Source organism: Rhincodon typus, chromosome 1, assembly GCF_021869965.1.
Source record: "Rhincodon typus isolate 14 chromosome 1, sRhiTyp1.1, whole genome shotgun sequence".
Classification (NCBI taxonomy): domain Eukaryota; kingdom Metazoa; phylum Chordata; class Chondrichthyes; order Orectolobiformes; family Rhincodontidae; genus Rhincodon; species Rhincodon typus.
This window is the reverse complement of record NC_063332.1, coordinates 149,830,795-149,851,924: the sequence shown is the minus strand read 5'-3', so window position 1 is coordinate 149,851,924 and position 21,130 is coordinate 149,830,795. Positions and strand designations below refer to the sequence as shown.

Here is a 21,130-nt window from a genome sequence, read left to right as displayed (position 1 = left end):
AGACTGACATCAGGTTAACTACCAGCCCCTTCAAATAAAGTACATTAACAACTCTTCACTATATTACGGTTTTTTTTCAAATGGACAACTCAGAAGAGTTTCTTAGCCATTCAGACAGCATCCTAATGTCAATGCCATGCCGACCAGCTACACGACCTCTAGAATTATGCTTTAGAAACATTCATGTTTAAAAAAAAATTTGCCTTACCGATTCTGGAATCAGGATATAAAATTTCCTGTGGATTACTGTAATATGCATCCAGGTCAAAAGGCTCTTTTTTGTAGAAAGTAATGACTTTGGAGAATGGTGCTGGATGGTTTTTGCTGAAAACTTCACACTCTCTGTCAAAGAATTCATACACTCAGAAACAACTTACAAGATAACTAAATTTAATGCTCACCATTACTAAGCAAGATATCGTCTGTTCACATTGCTACGTTTCTAAACAGCTCAGTGTTAACCATTTGTTCATGTTTCAGAAAGTGGAACAAGCAACTTGTAGTGATACACTAATAGATCTTTACTGCAATCTTTCCATGACTTTGATTTCATTCCCTTAATGGGTGCCTAGAACTAAAAACAATATTTCAATTGCAATCTAAACAGTGCACTAAAGATTCAAAATAACTTTCTTGATTTGGCTTTCACCTGACATTATATACGTGCACTTCTACTTTAGGTTGTAGTACAATTTGCATTATCCAAAATGCCTCAGGATTAGGTGACACCAATAAAATAAAAAAAAAAAAAATTGGTTAGCCCATTATTGGGAGGAGTGATTGCAGCCAGTTCTTTTGCAATCATTTCAGACCAATAGATTGATATCCAGTATAGTAACTTCAGTACTTTTTAAAAATAAATGTAAAGTATCAATGTTCGAAACTGTCTCATGTACATTAATACACTGGGGAAACACACTGTGCCATCCCATGCCATTCTATAGTCTGTCATGAAGATAATAGTTCCACTTGATTTTCAAAGTGAGGGCTTTGCAAGATCTTGAGCACCAATTGTAAGTTTAAAGTCTGCAAGTGCAATTTTAACATTCACATGGATGTGGGTTCAAATGACTATTCATAGATTTCAAAAGCAATGCTGTATTTTGCAGACTGGCACCAGATTAGTAACAACTTTTGCTAAACTCAAATCTGATTACAGTCAGCACATTTGTATTTTTTGTGATGCTGTGGGGCTAGGGCAGGGGTGGGGAGGTCTAATTCACGGAGTTTTCTGGTTTGAAGGGCCAAGTGATGCAAAGTTTACCATGTTTGTCTTTGCACCCCTATATTTTAGTTTTCTAATACTGAATAACATATTCTCATGTTTAGTCCTCATATAAAGTGGAAACAAAAACCCCAGCGTGCACAACGGCTCATATCCTGGAACTGGACAAAGTTCTGTTTGCCCAAACTCTGCATTCTGCCTATTTACCTACATGCTTATATTCAGTTTAAGAGGTCTACACTATGCAGCACTACTTGCAAACATTCAGCACAGTGTTGCATGGCAACAAACAAACCAAGAGAGAACGGTCCTTGCTTCAATACCAAACATGTTCTATTGGGATTAATTTAAGAATGGAATATTGTGTGCTATGCTATAGCTACATCTAAAGTTCAGAATGCTAAGATTATTCCATATTTCAGTTTTGCTTGTTTATACTTTGACAGTACAAAATCAAAATCGTTCATGCAGGCTTATTATCTGTTTCCCACAAAAGTTATAGGACTGACCACTGGTATTATCATGTGGTGCAAAACAAACATTTTGGATATCTAGTCTATTTTCTAAGGAAACACTACCAAGGGCTGAAAGCTAACGAGAAACCTGACAGACAAAAACTTTTTTTCACCACTGTAATCAAGAAGAGTATGTGATGCCGTATGCTAGAGAAAGGAGAGATTTTGACGAGGTATCGGATTTGGGGAAAAATCTGAAGATCAAAGAACAACAAACTGTTGTGAATAATGATAGATTGTGGCAATATCTGCAACACTTTAATATACACATTCAGAACCTAATTAAAAAGGTGGTTAGTTTGTAGATGCAAATGAAAGTTAGTCACCACATGTTGAGATTTTCAGCACAATCACACCAGATGAAGTGAATTCGTGATAAACAAAGACACCTAAAATTGGGTTTTTTCACACTGCTGGGCCTAATTACTTCCAATGCCAGTCCTTCTGATATCAGCACTCAATTTAAATAATGCCCTCCACACAAGAAAATGACAGCATTTGTAACAATTATTATAGGAACGCTGGTAAAAATGTTGATATGCAGGTACTTTATACAAGGACAACTTACCCCAATCCTTCAGTTGCAGATTTCCATTTTAAAGTGATTGGGAAAGGAACTACATCTGTGATGGAAAACTCACGCACTTTAAATGCCGGTGAAAGAATTGCACACTGGGTAAGGAGCAGGGAGGAGAAAATATAAAAATTATTCAAAACATATTATATCTTTTGAAGACAAACTTTGAAAACTAGTCTACTAATCTAATTCTCAACTTTTAAAACAAAACATGCAATTTAAACTGAACAAAGTTTAAGCCTAAAACTTCTGTAAATATTACAAAAGTAGAAAGCTCTTGGTATACTTAGACAAATCAAGGGAGGTAATTTGGCAAAACAGCAAGATGTACGTGCATTCCTAGGAGGACATAAATAACCAAATTTGACATCAGACTGTTACTGGTCTCTGTCCTAATTCCATAACATCAAGCTATATCTTCTCTCATTACGCAATATTAATTAACACTTAGCAGTTGATTCTGCCCCTTTTCTGTATGGGTTATTCACATTTTACTTAATCTACAGACTGCAGCTTTTTCTAATATTTGAAATAAAGGTTTATTGCAAACTGGAATGTTTACATAGATCCCTGGTATGTACCGCACTAAAAACTATTGATAGATACTCCCTTTTCAGCTTAAAACAGATAGGAACCACTTGCACAATTCTTCTGAAGAAGATTTTCAAACCATGCAACTGGTGAATATCTTAAAATTATTTTTTGGCTGAGCATTACGCCCAGATTGCAAATGTTTGATAATTTGAAATCGTTCCTAACTGTCCTGAACAGTTTACTTAAAATTTATATTCAGAAATTTATTCCAAAAAATGTGCTCATTTTGGCAAGCCCGTTATTTACCATTTATATTGTACGGATTATTCCATTTGCCCCATTACCAAGACAATTAACATGACTGGAAATAAACATATAGTAACAGTGTAAAGGATTCCTACTTCAAAAGACAGCTAGCGTTTAGAGACAAAAAAAAAAGGGAGGGAAATCTCCTCTCACCAGTTTACACCTGATCAAAATACCGGCCAAATATTTACCTGCAGTGCACAACCTCGTGCTACAGCTTCATCCGCATTAAGAGTTGTGCTCAAACCTTTGAGAAAGAAATTGGCAATTCTTTCTTTCACTGCTGGAATTCTTGTTGCCCCACCCAAAATTTCAACAGAGTAGATGTCTTCGACCTGCAATTCTACAACCAAAATTCACTACTTACTACTAACAAGTAGAAACTTCACAATGCATAAATATTTCACACAGCAGGTTAGAATAAAAATATTTATTTTCTATCAGGGCGCACTGATTTGGAATTAACAATTACTTATGTGCAAAACAGTGACTTAATTAAGCATTAGCTTGTTATTCTCATTTCAAAAAATCAGACAGCTTATATACACGTACAACTGACATCCAAAAGGCTGCTCCACATTGAACTGCTTTCAAATTGCAACCAAAAAAAGTGGAAAGATTTAAATTGGTATCTACACAAGCACAAATGTATTCCTAACACAACTTTGGACTGTTTAACCAGGTGAAACAGTGCTGTTGGCACTGATATTCTGTAGTTTATAAACCTTTCAGAAATACAATGCATTGAAAACAACTATGACCAAAGAATGGTTTTACATAAAATGCAATTAGTCATTTTTCAAAAGGTATTGAAAATATTTATGTACAACCTCCTGTTGCTTGCCTTCCCCAAATCACATGAAATAAGTTTTACTATCCTTCATCTTAAAAGCCAGTAAAATCAAACTCATTCTAGTTAGATCCTATGTCTTACTATATTAGATTGCACTAATTTCCCTGGCTCAGAAGTAAGCAACCCATAAAAGTGATTTTTCAGCTTCAGCTCTTGTCCCTTGATGCTTTGTATCAATTTGAACCATCATCTCAATTTCTGTATAATTAACAAGCCTAAACAAAATTTCAATTCATCACTAAACCAGAGGATAATATATCACAATAAAGATAGTCATTTGGTTCAAAATCCTTACTGAACTCCACCCTGCATCATTTACTTCAGCTATATGGTGTTTTTTGAATAAGGTTAAAATAGGTGCAACTAACTTTGTACACAATGACAGTTTATTAAAACAATTGTCAATTCTGAACAATATTAGTCATATCTCCAAGTGCCTCTCTATTGCACAGGTCGGTGGTTTGGAAGGTAGCTCCCCTGGAAAAAACTATGAAAATATACAATTGACATTTCACCTTGTTGAGTACAATGTTCCAGCTTTAAGCTTATAAATAGCCTTTCCTCAGCATTACATGCCTTTTGGAAATCTAGGTTCACATCATAGCGCTTACAATCCCAAAATATCATCAATTCCTCTAGACATTGATTAGATAACTGTTCTACAAACAGGACTCAAATTTATTCTTAATAGTAGATTTCATTATTTTTTCACAGAACTGCAGACTGATAGCAATTTCTTTTCACCCCTAGGGGCACCACACTGGCCTATTTCCAGTCTACTGCCATTACATCATAACTTTCTTTCTTTTGTATACTTTTAATGTGGCAGCATTCCTTTTAATGTTTCATACAGTCTTTGTGCTTCTCCCTACCCAAACCCCTATGTCTCTCAATCCCCAAATCACCATTCTAACATTTCCTGTTTTCTGCAGAGTTTATAAAGAGAATTTTCCTCTTTGCTTTGCTTAGAATAAGGTCAGACTAAATAAACATGAACCTGTGAATGAAGGAGAAGTGGGCCATTCAGCCCCCCAGAGTCTGCTCTGCAATTTGATATTGTTAAGCTTGATCTGATTGTGGATCTCTACTTTCTGTTTACCCTCAAAATCATTCAACACTCAGTCAAGAATCTAACATGACTCAAATTCTATGAACTTATTAATTCTCATGTTTATTCCTTTAAAAGGCTTTCTTTCAATTTCAAGAAGAAAAAGGGGAAAATATTATAGTTTTATTGCTCTGGTTATTTCCAGATTGTAATAAATGTAACTCAGTGTACTAAATCTACTTTATGGTTTTTGGCACATCTGAATCCCAAATATGCTCAAACTGGGTGGATTGTCTTTCAAGTGTACTATAACTTCTACTGCCAGTATCTTTAATAGGTAGCAGGTAGAGACTGTAAACTAGTCTAATTTAAAATATGCTGAGGCTAGTGACAAACTACATAAAGATGTACCTACGTGGAAACAGACCCTTCGGTCCAACTTGTCCATGCTGACAAGATATCCTAAATCAATCTAGTCCCTTTTGCGAGCGTTTGGCCCGTATCTCTCTAAACCTTTCCGATTCGTATACCCATCCAGATGCCTTTCAAATACTGAAATTGTACCAGCCTCCAGCACTTCCTCCGATAGCTCATTACTTACACACACACACACACACACACGCTCGAGGTCCTTTTTAAATTATTCCCCTTTCACCTTAAACCCATGCCTTCTAGTTTTGGACTCCCCTCCTGTGGGGAAAGACCTTGGCTTTTCATCTTATCCATACCCCTCATGATTTTATAAATGCCTGTAAGGTCACCCCTCAGCCTCTAATCCTCCAGGGAAAATAGCCCTTGCCTATTCAGCCCCGCCCTATAGCTCAAACCCTCTAGCCCTGGCAACATCCTTGTAAGACTTTTCTGCACCCTTTCAAGTTTAATAACATCTTTCCTCGAGTAAGATGACCAAAAATGAACGCAGTACTCCAAAACTGGCCTAACCAATGTCCTGTACAGCTGTAGGACAGCCTCCCAAGAAAATCAGAAGAAGAATTTCTAGCAGGTCTGGAAAGTCAATTTATTACAGGTGAGAGATAATGCAAGAGGTCAGATGATAACGCAGGAAGAATGCTGTACCTCAAAACACAATGGTAATTAAAAGAGGGAAGTTCAGCACATGTGCACCACAATGTAACTTGAGTATATCTCTGTTCCTTGCGAATGTTTGACACTGGAGTACAAAATACAGGAGCCTGAGCTAACTTGCATTAATCTCACTCCATCTTTACAATCCAGTGCTACATGAAACTTAAATGTGAACAATAGTAGTCCTGTTGACCACTTAAACAATTCAAATTTGTTTAGGAATAAATTTTGAAATTTAAAATGATCTTTCAGATGGAGCATGACAACTGCTGAAACTATTATTCCAAACTGAATTTCAATGTACAGACTATTTATTATAGTGTAAGTCCAGTTGGGTGGTTTCAATGATAAAAATTAGAAGAGAAAATAAGATTCTGAAATGAGCACTGAATTACACCTTCAAATTATGTGAAGTATTCCTAATCCACTTTTCTCACTGCACTTGAAAATTTATACTTCTTCTGGACTCTTTATATATGGAGTTGAAGAATGTAGTTATAAGGCTACAAACTTTAAGGAGATCACATACTGGCTTGTTCCATGATGCTTTTTAAAGGGGTTTCCACTCTACTTAAAAATGAGGCACAAAGTTCTTCAAACTGTGCTCTGTAAAGAAAAACAAAATACTAAATTAGAGTTATACAAGTAATAAAGACAAAAATATTTAATTAACATGAGATGAGCAATTCCAAGAGTTCAGATTTCAACAAGTATATACATGAAAGTGTAGAAAGATCCTAAAGGAAATTAAATCCAAAATACAACTAGTTAACATTACAAATAATGCTACTTTTACAGAATCACTCCATTTACCTGAACTGGTTAATTTGGTAACAATTCGTTTTCATTATACAATCACTACTTTTTGGTACATTAATGAAATAAGTTTCAAATCCACATAGTAGAAACTGGTCAAGACTTCAATAAACCACTCAATTCAATTCAATCGCTTCCATCAGAGTGACCTTTGCAGAGATATGGTTTGATCATAGAATCCCTACAGTGTGGGAACAGGCCCTTCGGCCCAATAAGCCCACACCAACCCTCAGAGAATCCCACTCAGACCCATCCCCCTATAACCCATCTAATCTACACATCCCTGAACACCACGGGCAATTTAGCATGGCCAATCCACCTCACCTGCACATCTTTGGACTATGGGAGGAAACCAGAGCACCTGGGAGGAAACCCACGCAGACACGGGGAGAATGTGCAAACTCCACACAGGCAGTCGCCTGAGGGTGGAATCAAACCAGGGTCCCTGGCGCTGAGGCAGCAGTGCTAACCACTGAGCCACCATGCTGCCCACAAATCAAACAACTCGTTGGGACACAACAATTAGAGGTCCCACTGAGATTCGAACTCGGATCGCTGGATTCAAAGCCAGAGTGCTAACCGTTACACCGCAAGTTTGATGTTAGTTGTAAGGATGGCTAATGTTCAGACTGACCTCTGTCAGCAGATTTAATTATTTCCCAAAAACAAATTTATGCCACAAATTGCCTTCAAATAGTTTCGCCCCTTCTCCTTCACTTCCACAAAACACAGGATAGTAAAACTCTTATTTGGAATGAATAAAAAAAACAAAGTACGTTACCTGTTCATTCTACCAGAAACATCGATATCATTCATAAAGCATTCTATATTCATTGGGAGATCTGATGCATTTGCACTCATTAGCTTCTTCAATTTCTCACACTCCTGGTACAGACGGAGCAAAGCTCTACCATTAGCCTTCACATTTAGTTTATATTTAGTCTGGAATTCTTCACAGAAATGATCTACCAGGACCTCGTCAAAATTCTTTCCACCCAAGTAGGGATCAAATGCAGTTCCCAGAACCTATAGTGCGAGTTGTGAGGGAAAAAGAGAGAGATAGGGGTGGGGGTGGTGAGGAATGTCATTAATGCTTGATCTTCTCCAATAACCAACAGCTTTAACAATATTCTAAAACATACTTGAATATTAAGCTCATACACCTGAAATTATTTAAAAAAAAAAAAAAACAGGGCACAATGCAGGTTCAACCAGAAATGGTTTAATTATTTGCAGCTCAACTGTTCAACCACTCCTAGATTCAAAATATACTGAACATATTGGGCACAGATAACTACGGTACTGAAATTGGACCAATTAAATTTGCTGAATTAATCAGGTCTTCTCAAAGTTTCCATGTTCAGTTAGCTATCAATTTCCAAGTAAAATTAGTAATGTTCCCAAAAATTCCTACTCTGTATTACTGAAATAAACTGAAAATCCTTTAGGAGCTTTATTTAAAAGTCCAAAATAAGCTTTGGACAGATAATTTCATATTTCTGTGCTACCTGGTGTGTTTTGAGCAGACTATACTGGCTTTAAAACAATTTTAGCCCAAAACTCTAAGTTATTTAGAGCCAGAGGTTCCGAAAATCTCCAAGATATTTTCTAACCAACCTGTTCAGAGATATTAGTACACACCTCTGGAGCAGATGGGACTTGAACCCCAGGCCTCCTGTCTCAGATGTAGGTACCTCTGGGCCACAAGCACCCTCAAAGGATTTATACAGAGAGTAGCTAAGCGATACTAAATCAAGAAAGCCCAAGACTAATTTTCTACCACCCACCGCCTAAAAATATTAGCTTATCTTGGTCAGGCTAATAGGGAACTACATCAGCCTCAGCATCTTTAAGTAGGGAAAAAAACGTATACATGAAACATTGTCATTTCTCATGTTATTCAGCAACCCATAATAACAAAAGGTACATAGAGTAAACAAGATAGGGCTCAAATACAATGCCATACTTCACTCCCATTGCAAAGGCAATATCATATTATCACTAATGTCTCACGACACGAAAAATGATCACTTGGGCAAAATACTGAATGACTTAGAGTCTCGAAGCTAAATGCCAGAAGAGAAAGGGCAAAGACAAAACTGACATTGTTCAAAGAAGGGAAGTGTAATGCTTAAATTTTAAAATACATTTCAACTTGTAACAAAAATAAAAATCAAATAAAAAACCTCCAAGCTAATTATACTTACAAATCTAGTTTCAGATAATGAAGTCCAACTAAATTGAATTAGTGATGAAAAACACCAGCTCCACACAGCAGATGGTGGAATTTGAGTTCAACATTAAAAAAATAGAATTATTAAGTCTAGTGATGACCATGAAACCACTGTCATATAAACTACTGTTCTTAAGGGAAGGAAGCTGATGTCCTTACCTACATGTGGCTCCACGCCCACACAACGTGGTGGACTCTTAACTGCCCTCTGAAATGACCTACCCAATTAGTTGACTGAAATAGAGGAAGAAACAGGAACAAAAGTTCTTCCTGGAAGAATCATCATATTGGACTCCAAACAGTAACTGTTTCTCTCCACTGATATTGGCAGACCACTTTTCATTTCAGATTTCCATCATCTTGTAGTGTTTTGCTTTTATTACAATACCCTACCAAACAGCATGGGTTAATAGGAAACACCCCACGGCATTATTTCAAACCAGAGGAGGGGAGTTTCTCTAGCATCCTGCCCCAAATAAACACCAAAAAATTCAGTTCATCACGTTGTTGTTTGTGAAAGTTTGATGAATTTGCCACATTACTTTTGCAAACACTAAAGGTAACGTAAAATTGCTATAGTCCTCCTGGACCACAGGGCAGCTTGCTTATTGGAGAGCTGACAGAGTTTCATCAGTTGTAAAGCACTTTGATGCATCTGTCAGTTGTGAAAAGCGCTATATAAATCTAAAACTTTTTCCAACATCAAAGGAGAATTAATTCTAATGTGTATCAGGAAGGTGAAAAGTAAGTTTTTTTTAAAACTACTAACCTTGAGCTTTCCTTTGTTAAATGCACAAACTGAAGTCTGATAGGCTGAATGCCCCATATCTACAAAGACCACATTCCTTGGTTTTTCTTCAGGAGCTGGCAAATCCTGTTTGTAAATACCATATGCAAGTGCAACTAGAAAACAGAAAACAGATCAATAGATCATGTGGATATGTTTTTACAAAATTTGACAATATAGTTGCAAAGCAGTGGCTGGAAAATCACCAGTGGCTTTGAACATTAGCTCACCAACATTCAATACGGAGGAGCAAAGTCCCTTACGCATGTTGATATGAATGAAATGTGGTCAAAGTCTCATGCTCAAATAGCAAACAGGAAAGCAAGTAATCTCAGTTTCCTTCCATCCATCTTCAGCTAGCCCCATATTGTCTGCTTCATTTGATTTGTCTAGTTTCCCCTTAAATGTATTTATTTTAGTTGCATTAACTAGGGAGTGCCAATATTACAGTCACTCTCTGGGTAAAGTTTCATCCAATTTCCTACTAGAAATATCAGTCACCATCTTATATTTGGTTTTGGGGGGGGGGGGGGGGGCAAACGTGAGAAAGTACTGAACTCCTTCATAACTTTAAAGGCCATCAAACCAACTTCATTTTCCTCTTTTCCGGAAAAGTGAGCTTTAATCAGTTTGTTGGATGCAATCATGAAGAGCATTCTACTCCAGCTTCAGTTTGCCTTCCTCATCTAAAATTTTCTACTTTCAAAGTACCCGATTACCAAAATTGAACTTAATTGCAGAAATTTTTTTTTGTAGTCATAAATCGCACAAAAGATCAATATTCAATCCAAACCTATGCTGGCTTTCTGTATAGCAATCCAGTCAGTCCCATTTCCGTTCCATCCTACATCCCTACAACTTTTCTTAAGTGGCTATCTAATTTCTTTTTGGAATCAGTGATTATCTTTGCTTTTACCACCCTTTGAGTTAGTAAGTTGCAGTCAATGGTCACTTGATGTATTCCCCACATCACATCTCCAAAAATCTCAAACCTGTCTCTCCTGGGTTTTTATAGAACAGCTAATGAAAATAGTTTCCCTCATCTGTGTTCAAACTAGCCTTAATCTTGCACACATTTATGAAATCGTCTCAGTCTCCTTTGCTGCAAAAGGGAGCAACGGCAGGTTTTGTGATCTAACTGCATAGCCAAAAATGCTTCATCCTTGAAACAATTCTTGCAAATCTTCTCAGCACCCTCTCAAAGACCTTCTATAGGATAGCAAGAACAACAGAATGTAACTCCACCTGTGGGCTAACTGAAGTTTTAAACATGCTCATCACAACTTCAGTGCTTTTGTCCTCAATTCATTTTATGAAGCTCAACATTCCAAATGCTTTTCTAACTCTTCCCTCAAAATGTCCTGCAACTTTCGCAAGATCTATGCACATGACACTTCCGGATCCTTATAAATCAGGTGCATGTGTTCAAACTGTCACAGAACTAAATTCTCTCTCCCTATCCCAGCTGCCATTGTGCATCACCTCATGCTACAATTAAAATTCTTTTCTCTATTACCAAGATTAACTGGCCATATATCTTCATCAGGTTTAAGATGAAAATGATCTGCAAAACAGGTTTCTTAGTAAATACAATTGGTTTATCAGTACAAAATTTATTCAATGAAGATGCTGTAATTGGTCAACACAGGCATGTAGATTATTTACATGTGCTCATCCCTCTAAAGAGTCCCAAGACACACACGTACTTCAGGAAAAGAAGAAAAAAATAGACAGGTCTGCAGAAATTGGCTTTCTGAATAAGAATAACCCATTGGTCAATGTTTTTTAAGGCAAAAGGATAAAGCATAGAATGTTCTCAAATCTATCCCTCTGATGTTCTCCATGTGTGGTCAAATAACTTATCATGCATGGTCATCTCTGGAGTGTCTGCAGACACAGCTAGTACAATAGAGAAAATTTTTTCCAATCACACTTTCAGACCACATAGGTTTCAACCTTGAACTCAAGAGGCTTCCATTACAGGAATAGGAAAGATTACCTGCACAGCCTTATTGTCCCTAACTAATTCCAGATGCCAAAGCACTTCCATCCGATCATTTTTCAAACAGCCCCAGCAAGTGCCTAGTGAAGCAAGCACTTATTACCAGGCAAAAAGCCAAAGAACTGTGGACGCTGGTAATTAGAAAAATAAAATTTAAAAATTTCTGGAAAAACTCAGGTCTGGCAGCATATGTGAACAGAGATCAGAGTTAATGTTTCAAGTCTAGTGACCTCCTTCAGACCGGATCTTATTGACTTATTGAGTCAAACAAATTACCAGTCATTTGATTTCTAGGAAAACCATGCAAGATAAATCACTACATATTTCCACAACACTTGAAAGAAATCAAATTTTTCACAATTCTTCTAAATGCAAGTCCTCCAAGAAATATGAAGTATGACATTTTCATAACAGTAGCCCCAGCACTGATCTTTGTGGAATACCACTGTCCACCATCCTCCAGTCTGAAAGCAATAATTTACCAAGACTCACTGCTTACTGTCCTCAAGGTAATACAGACCTGCCTACTCCATTACACTTAGTGTGAGTAACTAATGTTTAGAGACATTTTGTTAAATGCCTTCTTAAACTGTATTAAATTGCCTTCAACAACCTTCCAATTGCAATTGCTGATTAATCAAGCACATTGTGTTTTACAAATCCAGGCCAACTCAACTAACTCAAAACTCAAGTGCCTGTTTTATTGACAGGTGCATCATCCTTCTAAGTCTTAATATTTCCTCTAGTACTTGTATCCTATTTAAAATACAGAAAGCACAACCTCTGAGGTTTCCAAGTTTGGTCGAACCAACATTTTAGAGATATTTAACATAACTTTGCTGCTTTTCAATTCTATCCCTACAGACATGAGCTCCAGCAGCTAGCTTGCTTTATATTCCAATTGCCCTTATTAAACTACATTAATACTTCTGATTTGTAGCTTTGTAACCTTGATCACTTTGCTCCTCAACTGCACATATATGCTTATTTTCCAAGGAGTAATTCCTACCAAAATGCACCCTCCGACACTCATCTGTACTGAAATTAATTTGTTTTGAGGTGCTGTTTTAAATTGAGTCATCAATATTATTTGTAGCTTCAAATCTGGTATTGTGCATAAATTTTGCAATTGCACTTTCAATTCAGTAATATTCTGTCCACCCTCTATTCATAAAAATAGGAAAAAAATCTTGGTTCCTGACAGCATATTTTGTACAAAGGTTCTGGGTATCTCCTTGTTAAAATACATCTTATTAAATTAAGATAAGTTAAATTGTGCATATGCATGGTTCCTCTGGTGGACAATCACATCCCATCTTTAGCCAATCTACTTAGTGATTAGATTTTCTATTCTTACTTGTCCATGACTTTACATGCTCTAAATAGATCTACCATTGAAGATATTTTAAAAAAAAATCAAAAAATATATCAGATCTACTATATTACCCATATATACACACAGTTATTTCTTCAGGGAATAAATGAGAAAGGTCAAACATGATCCTGTTTATGTACTTTGCAGTACATAATTTTTGTTTCCTTTCTATTACAAGTTCTAGTAAGAAGCCATTATGGTTTCCATCACCAATGATAAGCTTGGTCTATAATTCCTCCAAGATGCTTTTACTTCCTTTAAAATATAGGAATTAAAATTTTAAAAAACCGCAGAATCATCTATTACTTTAAAATGCTGCTGTCATCTCTTCCCTGGTTTTTAGTACTTGTCAATGCACTCTCTGAATTAGAGATTTTCAGATGATCTAATAAGCAAATCTCTACATCTGTAGTTACTGCTACACTGTTTGGAAAAATCCTACCTCCTGTAAAAGCAGATAAAGCATTATCTGATTGAGAAAGCAGATTACGACATGTAAAAACCCTGCTATATAGTATTAACAAAAAAAGACAAAAGTTGATGAAACTGAAAATTGCTTCTTGCTAGTAGTAACAATATAATGATCCTAATCCTCCGAATTCAGCAACACATTATAGGAAAAAAATGACTAGCGTGTGTTCCCAACTTCAATCCTATTGTAGATAGGCATGGTTCGCTTAGCTATAAAATCAAGACTTGTACTACCAAAAATCCTGTCAATTTCAAACTTTATGACCTAAATAAACAACCCATAGAATTAAGATTCTGTTACAGAATAAACATTTTTCCTAAAAGCTTGACACCTTACAAATTTCAGCAGAGCACTCCCTCAAGTGATCACAGCAAAATACGCTATTGGCTTGGCTCCAACTATATTGTACATTTTGAAGTGCTGTTGATACAAAACTTCTTTATGACTGCCCAAAATTTTCAGTATGGCTGCCTGACTAGAATAATTCAGAGTGGGGTGGGGGCGCGGGGAAATGTCCTAGTATAACTAAATTTAAGGTCACATATTGCTTTTGGTTCTTTACCAACCCCTAGTTTCATTAGTATTTTCAAGTTAATATTGTGCACTAGCCATATAGTATAATCTGACAGAATGCACCACTTTCATTCAGTGCTGCTTAAACATTCCTACTATTCTTTCACCTCTAATTTTTATTAGAGAAATACACATTTGCAACGTTCAGCAAAGAAATAGTTTTAAGCCCAAAAAATCCACCTCAGCAATAGGTTAGTGCTTTTTTTTATTACCTGCAGTGGTGTCGTTCATCAATCGCAGACAATTAAGTCCTGCAATCTCAGCAGCAGCAATCACAGACCTTCTCTCTGCATCGGTGAAAAAACTAGGGACCTGTCAACAGATTCAGGAAACTTTTAGTTTTTTTAATTATTTAATTCAGATCCCAGTATTGTACCAACATGCTTCCAACTTGACATGTCATGCTCATAGCAAAGATCAGTGGATATAGACTACAAGTGAAATACAATTAAAGTCAAAAATTGAAATATTTAGCTTTAACAACTTCACAGCATTTTAAAAATTAAAAATATAACCTGTACTAATTCCAGGATTTTCTTATTTACTTTCAATCAGAATCAAAACAGAAAAACCTTTATTGGATTAGATGCAAAACAACTTTCTTAAAAAGAACATATTAAAAAAATGGAGAAAGATCAAGTCCATTCCCCAAAATTTACCAAGAACATGCGATTTAGTGCATTAAAACCCAGGCATTATGCGAAGTTGGATTGTGAACTGCAAATCAAAAATGGATGAATAATTTACACCATACTGCCATTGTTCCTTGCTAGTATAGACCAATATCACCAACTTCCATGAGTGTTTGGAAACTGATAATTTAACTCATTGCAGTTGCCATTTCAGTGCAAGTACCTCATTAACAAAATGATTTCTAGTTGTAATATGCCTTTAACCTCAGAAATCTAAAAAGGGGGCACCTTAAAATGCCCAGTCTTGGTACTCAAATTATTTTGAAAAAGCCTCCTGGAAGAAACAGATCTTACTGCACCTTTATCTTTCCTTTATCCTCTCTTCTTTTAACACATTTTTCCTACTTTTCTAAATTAAATCCCAAGTCACCCCTTTTCCCCCATAAATCCATTGCTCAATTTCTACCTTTGAATAAAATAATTGTACCTGAAGGCAGGCCGCAACACCCCACCGCCCCCATGGCCCATTTACTGTAATGCAGTATTATCAACTCGTACGTACAGCAATAGAGCTGAAGAAAAAAAATTAATCTGTAGAATCCACCATAGGATGCAGCACTCCAGCAAATTCTGGGTCATTGAAGTTTACTATTTTATGAATTTTTATGCTCAAATGAAGTGCTTTCCGTATAGACGAATGCAAAATATTTCAATTTTGGAACCCAAGAATGTCAAGTATATTATTTACACACACCTTTGCACGCAATAGACAGAAAAATGCAATTTATTTAAATTAAACCAAAGGATGACTTTGACTGCAGTTTGAATTATTCCTATCTTCTGCACAATCCATTTAATGCCTGGAAGATCAGTCTGTACCAAACTATAATTGGGTTGAGAGTGTCAGCATTAATTCAGCATGATAGTATAACAGTCAGGAAGATATTTTCACACTGTCTTGGACCAGTTTCCAAAACAGAATGAATAGGCAGTCAGCCACAGAACGACAAAACCTGTTCAATAAGCAATGAGAACTACTGTCAGAAAAATGAGAAGCGTAGCACAGCAGCACTTTGCACAATACTGATTTGCTGAGCATGATTTGGGTCACTCACTTTCACCTCCCAACTTGTTCATTGGATGTGGGCATTGCTAGCTAAACCAGCATTTACTGCCCATCTCCAACTGCCCCAGAGGTGTTGACGTGCCCTCTTCAACTGCTGTAGTCCAATAAAAGCTACAAAAGAGCTGATTGCAAAATTGTCCAAAAAGTTGGTTTACTTTGAACAAATGGAGAGTTCTCTAATTTAATTTTAAAAGATATGTTGCTTTGGGATGTGGTAAGGAAGAACTTATTGGCTATCCCCATTTGCCACTTGATAGTAAGCCCTTGAAATGATTTAAACCTAGTGGCTGGTGATAACTCCAGATGTTAGAAATTCAAAGACTATGATCAATATTGAACAATGATGTGCAAAGTGTGTAACATGGATGAAAATAGTATCCTCAGTGTTATTTGCAGATAAAGGGTGCAGAACTGGAAGGTTTGGTTGAAGCACGTTTGCAGAACAACTGCTGCATAACTGCTTCATAGCATATACTGCAGCTTCAGTAAGCCAAACGACAAGCATGGATATTGAACTGAGTGGCAAGATGTCAATCAACTAATGTGCTTTCGACTCAATAGCAGCGAAAGTTGAGTCTAGTGATGAATATCTAAACAATCCTGGTTTGAACGCTGGAAAGCAAGAAGTTTTTTTTGGGGAGTGGGGTCAAGAGGTGAACAACCCAGCACAAAATTAGTCTCTATCCTTATTTCAGAACCAGTTGGTCCACTGAGTATCTGGTTGACAGTAACTCAAAACCACAATGCTTGCTGAAGGCCAAGAGATGGCGTTAAGTCCACTGTTGGAAATTATTATTGCAGAGCACTGTATTGTGAATGTTACCTGCCTCTTTTCAGCGCAAGTATGGATGCTGGTTGTCCAAATCTTGTTGTAGTCTGCATAGGCCACTTCATTATCAGGAGTCGTGAACAGAGCTGAACACTAGAATTATCAGCTAATTGCTCCACTCCTGACCTTATGGAAGAAAGAACATTGTTGAAGCAGCCAAGGATGCAACTCTAAGGGACTCTAGCAGTGATGCCCTGGAGCTGTGATAGCTAAGCTCTGAAGACAACCATATTCTTGTCTAAGTCAATAACCTAGCCACAGACTGCGGCTTTTCTTTTCTTTTTTTGGTCAAATGTTTTCCTGATCTTTGGGGGAGCTACTCTCAACTCTTCCCTGGCAAACAGCTACTGCATCCACATCCAGATGACTAGTTTGGGAGCAAATATGATTCCAGCAAAACCAAGAGCAAGCATCCACTAGGTAATGGATGAGCTCGTCCTAATGACAACATGATTGGTAATTTTTCCATCATTTTGTGGTGATTAGAGGAGGCCATGAGTTCATAGTTGATGAGATCAGATTTGTAACATCTTTTGTTGATAGGACATACCTAGGCAATTTTCTACTTTATCAACGGATGAGCATAGTGAATAACTTGGCTTAGGAATTGCTATTTTTCCCTATAAATTTTCTGTTTATCATCATCAGGTCAAGCAGTGCTGGTGAAGGAGAAAGAATTATGCTTCAGAATTATCCTATCAGAACTGGTTAGTTCATATATTCAGTACCACAGCCAAAAATGGCAGCAGGATTCACGGCGTCTGTGTCTACTGTACATGGCAATTCCTTAATGCCATGCAGAGTGACCCAAATGGGATTGGATATTGGCATTTATAATGGTAGAAATATTAGGAGGTGGTAAAGGGAGATTATTCACTTGGCACTGCTGGCTGAAGAGACATGCAAACACTTCAGCCTCATCTGACAGTCACATCTGTGTCCTGGCAGCAGTTATGTAAAGATGTTCAAGGAACCACCCCTCTATTTTCCTGAGTGGCACGATTATCAGAGATGTGATTTGGTGGCAAGACAAATTACATGCAGGTAGCCTCATTAGAGAAAGTCAGTTGCTGCTCTGGCATGTTTCTGGTAAACCAGGGTCAATGCACTGGTATGATAGCAAAGTGCAGTATATGTGAACCATAAGGTTAAAGTCAGGAATGGGGATAATAAATTAGCATGGATTGAGGATTTGTTAGAACAGAAAACAAAAGGCATAAATGTGTTATTTTCTGGTTGGCAGGCTACTAGTGGCATACTGCAAGGGTCAGTGCTTGAAGCTTCACCATCTGTATCAATAACTTAGAAGAAGGTTATTTATGCAAGCTTAACAAAAATACTGAAATTAGGTGGGAAGCTAAGTTTGAGGATGATGCAAAGGGGATTATAAAATAATTTACAGATTAAACATGTGAGCAAGATGATGGAAGATGAATACAAGTAGAAATGCAAGTGAGACAGTTGGGTAAGAAAAAATAAAAAAAATTCTGACGAGACAGGGAACTGTTGGCATTGGGAGAAATTTGGACGCCTTTGTACAGGAATCAGAATATCATCATGCAGGTATTGCAAACAGTTTGGAATGCAAATAGGATGCAAATTTTTATTACAAGAGATTTGGAGTACAGGAGTAAAGAAGTCTTACTACTTTACGTTAATTTTGATCTCTTTGAAGTGAATCCAAGTTCTTGAAAGGCCTGGACAAGTTAGATGCTGGCAGGATGCTGTCTCAACTGGGTGGAGTTGAATGTAGGGTCACAGTCTGAGCAAATAGTTGGCCTTGTATGCTGAGACAAGGAGAATTTTTTCAAAGGGTTGTGGACATTTGGAATTCTTTACCACAGAAATGTGGCTGCTCAGTGAAGTATGTTAAAGCACGATTTTCAGATATTAAGGAAATCAAGGGATTTGGGGACAGAAAGGGAAAGAAAGAAAAAGGATATTTGAAATAGACTGTCCATAATCATTTAGAATTATGGAACAGGTGAGAGAGGGCCAAATGACCTATGCTGCTCTCACTCCATTCATTCTCATCTGAAGCTACACAATTCTGAGAATCACTGGAGCTTTAGGCATAAACTTGCCATTTGAACTGTTAAGAACAACCTTTTGTTTGCCTTACATGTATGAAGGTCACTAAAAATTTCACATTATGCTGCTTCAGGAGCGGCAAGATCCCATAACATACTACGACCCAGCAGTCAGCTATGTGCCTGAGCCAGTAGGGGTGAACAAGTTGAGCAATTTTAAAAAGGAAAGTTTCTCATGCTAGTACACAAATTTTCACAACCAGCCATGATAAGATTAAACTCAACTTCAGATTGCTATTTAAATACTAATGTGTGCTAATATACTTTTAAAAAGCAGAATCAATTTTGTACTCATTGTACATTCTTGTATTTGCAAATTTACTAATTCTTGAGCATATAAATGGCCCATTTACAGAATAAAATGCGATTTAGACCTTAACATCTTTGGAATAGCATGATTAATTTGTCCTGTAAACCCATTTTATATTCAATAATTTGGTCTGGGATTGCACTTCAAAACTTTGACAGGAAATACAAAAAGCTTGTTAATCAACATACCTTCAAAAGAATGAAGACAATACTTGAGATGTACCCAACATTTTTCCTTAACTATGTACAGTGCACAACAGCAAAGTACAGAATTTCTTGAATTTCATCTTGGAATAAAGTCAAAATGCTCATCATCACAAGCAGTTAGATTAAGGCAAGAGTTCTTTACAAAAAGATGTCCCCGAGGAAGCTACTTCTGAAGAAGAATTATTCACTACCATCCAGCGGGCAAATAATTTCCTGGCAGTTGACTGCTGGTACAATCTTTATAAACTAAATCTAGGATAGTTTTGAGATTTTGCTGGCTTCAATCCAACCTACCGAAATTACACAGTCTGTCACTGGCTTCTTCAGAGCATTTTCTGAAGTCTCTTTGAGTTTAGTCAGTAACATCCCTGTAATTTGTTCAATTGCAAAAGTTCTTTCTTCATTCATATAATGCACCTGTAAGAAAATGAAGTTGCATCACTTAACTTTTCAAATAACTGCAGAGAGCAGAAATATTTTATTGGATTACTTTTTAATTACTATAGCTTTAACAGGAAGATATTGTCAATAATATGTTTGGCTGTCGAGTTAGCTACGGTATGAATTTACAAAGTTTAGTTAAATTGAACATTTAGTGCAGATTTTAAAGTCACTATCTCCATGTGTTCTAAATGAGATTATAACATTCGCTATAGGCCAGATGAACAAGTGAGCAAACATCCTTAACCTTGAGAATTTGTTACAATAAGGGCAGGAAAAAATTCCTACCAACAAATATCTACACCTCAAAAGTTAACTATTTGGAAAGCCCTTGGGACATTCACTAAATGTCAAAAAAGTAGGATAATTCATTTACAGGTAGACAGTGAACACTATAAAACTTTAAACACCAGACATTCAATTTATTCAAACATCCTTAGCTGACAGCAGGATACATGTTCAAGCTAATATCACCTTGTATTTCAAAACACAGCATTTTAATTCAGAATTCCTTCATTCACAAATGGCAAATTGGCAAGGGGGAAGGTGCATCATCCCTAGCATTGCTATTGGATTTGAAAATCAACTAACACCAGCAATACACTTCAGAAATCCAATTTAAATTTCACTTTTAATCTAAGTCATGGATTTCCACTAAAAATACAACTTACTTTGATTCCAACGCTATCACTGGGCATCTTCTGAAGCTCATACAAAAGTTTGCTTTTTTCTGCTTGCACAAATGGATCATCAAAAAGCCTTCCATGCATTCGTTTAAAGCCTTGTATGGTATTCTTTGCATTGGTCACAATCTGAGAGTAAAAACATTCCAATTATTGTCAAACAATGTACTATATAAAACATTTCTGGTTACAGGTTTGCAGAAAAGTATTAAAAAGGATACAGTCACAATACAGCTTAAGGAGATAATCATCAGTGCAAAAAGAGTAATACATGCTATAGCGGACAGGTGGTTCAGTAGGGGAGCACTTTGTTAGTAGCAATTATAATTCCATTAGATTCATCACAGGTATAGAAAAAAAATGAAAATGGATCAGGAGTATAAATTCGAAGAGATGTGATTTATTCAAATT

At 36.7% G+C, this 21,130-nt stretch overlaps 1 protein-coding gene across 1 annotated transcript in view; it reads right to left on the bottom strand.

Annotated features, from left to right (window-relative positions):
- Positions 1-21,130, bottom strand: part of LOC109928790 (heat shock 70 kDa protein 4L) — a 75,450-nt gene that overhangs the window by 30,550 nt on the left and 23,770 nt on the right. The window contains exons 2-10 of the mRNA XM_048609535.1: positions 20,708-20,848; positions 19,890-20,012; positions 14,615-14,714; positions 9,963-10,096; positions 7,742-7,986; positions 6,674-6,750; positions 3,349-3,500; positions 2,309-2,412; positions 209-342 (exon numbers count right to left, since the gene is read on the bottom strand). Of these exons, the coding sequence (XP_048465492.1) occupies positions 209-342; positions 2,309-2,412; positions 3,349-3,500; positions 6,674-6,750; positions 7,742-7,986; positions 9,963-10,096; positions 14,615-14,714; positions 19,890-20,012; positions 20,708-20,848 (1,210 nt within the window). The remainder of the gene's footprint in view (positions 1-208; positions 343-2,308; positions 2,413-3,348; positions 3,501-6,673; positions 6,751-7,741; positions 7,987-9,962; positions 10,097-14,614; positions 14,715-19,889; positions 20,013-20,707; positions 20,849-21,130) is intronic.